Raw genomic sequence first — 8,149 nt, forward strand, 5'->3', positions numbered from 1 at the left:
CGGGCAGAGGGGGAAGCCAATGGAGCAGCCACTGGAGCAGCCACAGGAGCAGCCACTGGAGCAGCCACGGGAGCAGCCGCCGGTCGCTGCTGGCGCCGGCCACCCTCTGCAGTTATGCAAAAGCAGCACTTTCAATTTTTCTGGGAAATTTCCAGCAGCAGCAGCAGCAGGTTTTAAGAAAAGAGAAAGAAGAGTGTGCGTGAAGGCAGTGGCAAGCAAGCACAATCAGGCCTTGCTGGTCTTTCCACCCATCCTCAGCACTTATCCTGGGCCAACCTGAAGGAAATAAATGGTGCTCTCTGCTGCGTTTCGCCTCCCTTGACGAACCCGTGTCCTGACCCTATGACTGGGCTGGGGGAGCTGGCCCAGGCTGCCCACCATATCTCCCTATGGTCCCCAGGGAATGGGGTCCAGGAGGTCTGCTGTGACACCCCAATTTCAAGATTAGAGCCTGTGTCAATGCTGGACCCTCTTAAAGTGGATTCTTGGCACTTCTAACTACAGACAGCTGAATATGAACATTTTACAGAGTATAACATTTTGCTTCCCAGGGCTTGCACACAGCTCTCCTGCACTGCTAAGTAAATGACCCTTCCATTTAGTTAAACTTTTTCTGAAGCTAGATTAAAATGACCTTAAAACCTGAGTCTACCACTTCAAGACATTCATCCAAACATATGTTTGCTTCCTTGTCCTTTCACATCACCATGATGCTCAACCAAGGGCTTCCTGACATCTGAAATGTTGAGCTGCTTTTTATACTATTTACAGGGAATACAGAAAGAATAAGCAATTCCTCTAACGATGGACATAGTTCAAAGACAGAGGGCTTCTTTTGAAAAGATCTCATTTATTTTTCATCACTTAGGTGGTTTGATTAACTTTGTTGAATTTTACTGCATTTGGCTAATGATGGCAGGCTGGTTTTATGGCACTTGAGCAATTGCTTTCACTTTCTGGTTCTCAGGCACAATTCTCCCTGGGCTCACAAAGCCCTTTTACAACAACAATAAAACCTGAATTAAAACATAAAAATATTTTATTTCTTCACCACTGTTTAAAATACATTTTGAAATTTGTATCTAACACAACCTGATAGTTTGGATAGGTGGATTAATACTGAAAATGCCCATCAGGCATGTTCTTTATAGTCAGTCCTATGTAGATATTTTAGATATAAAGCTGTCTGAAGTGCTTGCAGTCAAAATTGATGTGGCAGCAAGAGTGAGAAACCTCGAAGAGGAAGAGAAGAAAGGGCTCTTTTGGTTGTGTGGTATATATAATTTTATATATATATATGTATCTAATGTAATAATGGAATTACTATCATTTCAGTGTTACAGTCTTTGAATTTTATAGCTACTTGTGTAACAGTCAATTGCTTAGATTCCTTTTAATCTGCTTGCATACTCATTTTTTATTTGTTAGGGAGCATAGGATTACTTGGTTTAAGCATTTGTCCTGAAATTTCACAGAACCACTACAGTAAAAATCAAAAGCCTCCATTAAGGAAAACCTGTCTTGAAAGCAACAGAAAGCAACATAAACTTGTTAACCTGTTGAGTATATAGTTATATAAGGTAGACAATAATTAAAGGTAACTAAAACGCTGATACTTGGACCTACAAGGGCAGCTTCTATGTACCATAAGAAATTGTACTTGAGCACAATATGCTACAAAAGGAAAATACAGCTTGACATTTGTAAACCGAATTGAATTTGATGTAAAAGGAGGAGTAATTTCACCCATCCTAGCTGCAGAGTCAGTATTCCAAGATTTTGCAACTGTGCCATCTTATGTCTCTCCCAGACATCTTCTGCCATGCAGAGTTACAGTGAAGGTTGCTTATTGTTTCCTTTCTATAATTTTTTCTTTTGTAAATGGAACAATTTTGTGGCTAGGCAATGGAAAAAAGTCAGCCCTCCACAAGTGACAGGACTCTGTGGAGCACATTTCTGACCCACCAGAATGCCCACTCTAAATTAATATAACTGCCTGACATTGAGGGGCTTTTGTATTTTTAAACATCAATTGCTGTTGGAAGAACCCCAGAAATGTTTAAGGCCCCTCTCCTACAAAGAATTCCCTGTGGGTGAACCTTTGTGTCCATGCACAGCCCCATTGAAGTTTCTGGGAGTCACCATGGGCAGGCAGACCTAAATTTCTAATTGCTGTACAGGAACACAGACTGCAAGGGGCCTCCCAGGATCACCGAGTCCTGGCCCCAGGTGCTATGTCAAATAAGCCTTTTCAATAAACTTCCAGGTTACATTTTAAGGTGGAATTGGTCTGTTTTCCTCCACTACTGTGAAGCTTTCAGTCCTGTCTTTGGGTTAGGAGGGAGGAAGTAACCTTATTTTTTAAATAAATTGTTGGAAAAAATAAGTAATTGTTCAAAATAATACTTCATGCCATTTTCTGTAAAAAGTCAGAAGTGTAACGAACACACACCTATCTTTTTTTTGGAAGATATGTTGAGAACTTACATGGCTCTCATGTAGAAGCATGTACATATATATACTCATTTCTGAGGTCAGCAAAGGCACAAAGTTGTACAGGAGATGCTGCAACAGCAGCACATGCCAACAAGACTTTGTAAGCACATTGTGCCAAACACACATCTTGCCTGGCTTGCTGAGTTTGCTATTTAAAAAGCAGTAAAACCCCATCCTTCCTATGCTGCACAAACCATATCTGCAATAAAATGTACCAACATGAATACAGATGTACAAAACCACAGGCAAAATTCGTATTTTCTTCAATAACACTAACTGAGGCTGGGGATTGGCTCTCATCTCCAAGAAGGACTTTTGCTGCTTGCTGGGAAAGTCTGTGGACTGGTGACAGGGAAGGCTGGCAGGAAGCAGGGGCCCTCAGAGCCACCCCTTCAGACAGTGCACCAGCACCACTGTCCAGTGCCTGTCCAACAAGTGCCTTCTGCGTTTGCCCTGGGATGCTGCCTTGAGGTTTTTCCTATGCCCTTGCTTAAGATCCAAAGAATCAAATTTACTTAATTTGATCTAAAAAACACTTCCCCTTCTCCTCACTCCCCTTTCCTAGGCAGTAGCCATGACACACTGCCCACAGGATCTCGTCCCCTGGCTCCCCATGGTGCCTGCCCAGCAGGTCCAGGCTGCCCCCACGCAGCCCTTTGCACAGCACTGCCCACTGTGCTTGCACTATGGGTGTAAAAAGTGTTCTAAATTGGAATTAATGCACTATTGGAAATTGACTTTTCTTTATGTCTCATTTTTGCAATGTTACAGCACGTTATTGTTTTTTAAAAAATAAGTCTGGGTCGTTTCATACTCTTTCTTCCCTAGTAAACCTCCTGAATAAATGCTCTGCGTTTAAGAAGTAGGTTTCTCAGCAGCATGCTCACAAGCTGGGACAAGCTCTGGTGGGCCTTGCTATACCCTCAGGAATTCCAAATAATATTAGTTTGCTCCAAAAAAAAGCTTTATAGTACTTAGGGGGCCATCCTGGGTAACTGAGTTTCTGTTCAGGCCTCCACTCTCTCTGCCATGCAAGTGGATGTGTTGCATTCCCCAGAGCCTGCACCTGCCTGAAAAACGAGAGCCCCGACACATCCCCAAGCTGCTGGCCCACACACCCTGCTAAAGCACAGCCAGCCCTGAGCCACAGCAGAGCAGGACCCATGGGGCTCCTCCTGCTGCCAAAGCAGCACCTTCTCCTCACTTCCCATCTGTCAGTCATGTTGCAAATACATTCACATCACTCAGCTGGTTTTATGTTGCAGACACCAGCAGTATGATGGGCAATCACATCCTGTCTGCTGTGAGTGTGCTTGGCTCGAGGGAGATTTTTCTTAGAGGGAAAGACACAAAAGTTTCTTAGTTGCTGAACTCTCATTCACTCTCTTTTATGTAAAGCCACGCAGGTACATAAAAGCTCTGCACCATCTAAGTCCATGGGTTTAGCAAATAGTTTTGTGTTCTAAAAACCTATGGAAAATGGACTGTTAGATGGTTTACTGGAAAAACAGTATAGCAAAATACACTGAAATGCCATCTCATTCCCATAGAGCACTGCAATGCTGAGCATTACATGGCCACATCCTGTTTTCTTGATAACCTCAAGGCACACACATAACATCCTGGTGTGCATCAATCTGGGTTTTGTAGAGCCCATAAATCAGGAGGACACGTTACATGGGGTCAGCGAGCTAAAGACTCTGAATGCTGCATGTCAATAAGGCTGCCTGATGAGACAACCTGGATGTGTTGTTTCTGCCTCAGAGTCCTACACCTGAGAAGGAACAACAAAAAGCACCAGTACAGGCTAGGAGGAGATCTGCTAGTGAGCAGCTTTGTGGAGAAGGACCGTGGAGTCCTGGTAGACAACGAGTTATCCATGGGACAACAATGTGCCCTTGTAGCCAAGAAGGCAAATGGTATCTTGGGGTGCATTAAGAAGAGTGTCTCCAGCAGATCGAGGGAGGTTCTCCTCCCTCTCTACTTGGCCCTAATGAGACCTCACTTGGAGTATGTCTAATTCTGGGCTCCCCAGTTCAAGAGGGCTAGGGATCTTCTTGAGAGTCCAATGGAGGGCTACAAGGATGATGAAGGGACTGGAACACCTCCCTTATGAGGAAAGACTGAGAGACCTGGGGCTTTTCAATCTAAAGAAAAGACTGAGGGGGGGATCTAATTGATGTCTCTAAATACATGAGGGCTGGGCATTAAGAAGGCAGGGACAACCTCTTTTCACTTGTGCCCTGTGATAGGATGAGGAGCAATGGATTCAAACTAAAGCACAGGAAGTTCCAATTCAACATGAGGAAGAACTTTACTGTGAGGGTTACAGAGCATTGGAACAGGCTGCCAGGAGAGGCTGTGGAGTCTCCTCCACAGGAGACTTTAAAGACCTCTTTGAATACACCTTTCTGAGTGATCTGCCCTGGTTGTGTGTGGGGTGGGTTTATTATTATTATTATTTGCATTTATTTATTTATTTTGAGGGGAGGGTTGTTGGTTTTCTTTTGGTCCTGCTCTGGCAGGGGGTGGGACTCGATGATCTGAGTTCCCTTCCAACCCCTAATATTCTGTGATTCTGTGAAATACAAACCTCTGTCTACATATACTTGGGGCTGGAGATGGAGAAGGCATTACAGCTGCAGATTAGTCTGGAGAACACTACGATGAAGCTCTAGTTCACCAGAGCCAGGACTGCTCTGAGAGTGTGGGAGTCGGAGCCACAGGAAGGCAGAGGGATCCCAGGGAAACCATTTAGTATCTAACAGTCAGGTAAGTGCTGAGGTAACTGTACCTGCTACCAAACATTTCCTCTCTCAAAGTTAATTCAACCTGGCAACACTTGCCATTTAGCAAACCAACACACTGCCACATATTTAGTATATGAATAGCTGAGATACAGGATATTTTTATTGGGATGTTTCTCTGCCAGAAGCATTTCTCTGTTGTAAGGCTTCTGGGCTATGCTTCCCATCTCCATTATGCAGGGTAAACACTCCCTGGATAACACCTCTGGCCTGGGCCTATCAATACTATGGTTTTCAGTGCAGAACCATAAAGAGCAAGTGATAGCTTTGCTCTGCTCCAAGCTACTGTATTTTACCAGGAATCTGAACAAGAATGGCCTGACTATATCACCCATTCATGACAGTATTTGTTTTTCAGACCTTATCTCAGTAGAAGTTCTCAGGTTTGAGCTGAAAGAAGCTCTTTGATTTATTTGTGTTGCAGCAGAAACAGTGCTAGGCTACTAACAAATGCTCATGGTAAATATATGACAAGTAATACCAAGGTTCAAGGCTAACATGACAGCCAACTTCCTAAACTATCCTCACAGACTGGGAATCTAAACAAAATCAAACCTTCCTTGAAAAATAAGATCAAGGAAGACTGAATGATTGGACATTTAGATAGGAAACCTCAATTTCTGGGGGAAAAAAAAAGTGATACAGATAAATGCCACATGCTTAGGGAGGCTGGAAGCAAAATGGACAATCCCTGGCATTCAGAGGCTATCCCAAATGTCCAGTATTTAAAATAACATGCCTAGTTCCTACGTAAGTCCTTAATTGTGTTTCTGTTAGGAAACAGATTAGGCTTTAACTTAAATTTTAAGTATGGAATCCTTGCCAAAAACATAATGCAATTTGGTAGAACTGTTACACTAGATCAACAGTGAGGCAGGCACCACAGTGAACCACACCTGCTTTCAGAGAGGCCTCTCACTTCTGCAAACGGGGAAAAAGAGAGCAAGAAAGGAAAACAGAGCACTCCAATGAAAGGAGTATTGCACTGAGCAGCAGTGAATGCAGAAACACTGGGAGTATTCCATCAGGCTTAACCCTGGAAAGATTAGCAGGCATGAGGGTAACACTTACTGATTCAGGATCCCTCTGCTGTTCAAGGAAAGCTGAGAACTCCACCAGCCTGAGCTTGGTCGTACCAATGGATCGGCCCTGCCATGCAGGGACCGAAGGGGCTGGAGCTGATGTAGGCTCAAATCCTAAAATAAAGGAACCATGTTCATGAAGAAGTTGACAATGCCCCAGTTTATATTTTCTGTATTAAATGGAATCAGGAATTACGTATGTAGCCCATGGATGGTTATATTAACTGTAGCAAATCATGACTTCAGAATGAGTTAAAATTGGACAAACACAGGAAAATATGTAGAAAAAGAGGTCCCAACCCAGCAAGATAATAATCTTGATAAATAAAAATCTTAATAATATTAATAGAGAAAAGATCTACTTCTTTGTTTCCTTTGGGCTGTAACTCACTGTAAAATTTTTTGTTTAAATTATATACTAGATTACAGAGATTTATAGAGACTTCAAGTAGACTTAGAGCTGGCCCTCAGAAACTGGCAGAAAGACTCACAGGACATAATACTGCCTTGGACTGGCCTCCATTTCTGGCTCCTAATGTGCCACATACTGCAAGTAAATCACCTCTCTTTTTGACTATTTCTTCTGCCACTCTCAATTCCCCTCTCCTATTTAGAGTATAAGGTTTCTAAGGCAGGGACTGTCTCTTACTATGTATTTGCACATTGTGTCTTTGACTTCTTTTGGAGCTCTTAGGCAGCATAATATTACAGATAATAATAAATAATTACTGTAGAGAGCTGAATCATATCCTAAAAAGAAAAAGAAAGTTGTAAATTGATAATAAAGAGGGAATGACTTGATCTAGAGAGAGAAGAGATGTTAACCACTATCTCTAATTCACCTCAAGAGCAAGAATAAATGCTATCTCTTGCTCCTCATCATGGAAAATTAGATGAGAAGGAAATAAAACAGAAGAAGGGAAAGGCAGCAGCTTGGAGGCAAAGCTGGTCTTGGGAGAGATGCAGGCACGAGGAAGGCAGGGTAGAGATACCAAAGGTTAGAAAACAATGATAATCCTGAACTAGGTTGAGAAGCAGGGAGAGGTCATAGGTAGTGTGTGTCCAAATCCCATAATGGGAGTATGGTACCTGTTTCCAACCCTCATGGTGTCATTTGGCAAGGGATATGTAAAGTTAGTTATCATCTGCAAAGAAATATTGTTCTTTCCTGAAATTCATTGTGCAGCCAACTTGGGGAAAGGAGTTGGGAAGGAGCTATTAAATGGTTTAATAATTCTGAGCAATGGAATTCAGAATAAACATTAGGTACTTATCAAAGTGGTACTGGGCAGAGCAGGACCTTCAGGAGGGGAAGGGTTCTCAAGAAGCAGATAAAGAGTTGTTCTATTCTTACAGCTAAACATACATGGGTTTGGTAGAGTTTTTTGTTTCAGTTTGAAATAAATTAAGGCATATCCTCATTACAGATGGAAGTGAGATTTAGCTATGAAAAAAGAAACTATGCATCCTGCCACAAAGCATTTTCCTACAATACGGAATGCTGAGTGGAAACCACATATCACAACTCCTTGCATATGTATTAGTACTTTCTACTTAGAATATAAAAAAAAAATAATAAAAAAATCCCAAACCAAATTATTTTCCCTCTTATATAATCAACTCATAGGACATGGGGACTGGTGCCTGGTTTGGCTAGGGTGGCTCTGTCCACCTCAGGAATTAATAGGTCACATTCAGTACACGATCCAAGTCTTTTTAAAGGAGAGTCTAAATGGAAGAATTACCTGAAATGGGAGCTGTGAC

General features: G+C 42.4%; 1 protein-coding gene across 1 annotated transcript in view; it reads right to left on the bottom strand.

The window, feature by feature from the left end:
• Positions 1-8,149, bottom strand: part of TEAD1 (TEA domain family member 1 (SV40 transcriptional enhancer factor)) — a 101,405-nt gene that overhangs the window by 20,465 nt on the left and 72,791 nt on the right. The window contains exons 8-9 of the mRNA XM_009994261.1: positions 8,131-8,144; positions 6,375-6,499 (exon numbers count right to left, since the gene is read on the bottom strand). Coding sequence (XP_009992563.1) covers positions 6,375-6,499; positions 8,131-8,144 — 139 coding nt within the window. The remainder of the gene's footprint in view (positions 1-6,374; positions 6,500-8,130; positions 8,145-8,149) is intronic.

Source organism: Chaetura pelagica, unplaced genomic scaffold (assembly GCF_000747805.2).
Source record: "Chaetura pelagica isolate M959 unplaced genomic scaffold, ChaPel_1.0 scaffold153, whole genome shotgun sequence".
NCBI classification, from domain to species: Eukaryota; Metazoa; Chordata; class Aves; order Apodiformes; family Apodidae; genus Chaetura; species Chaetura pelagica.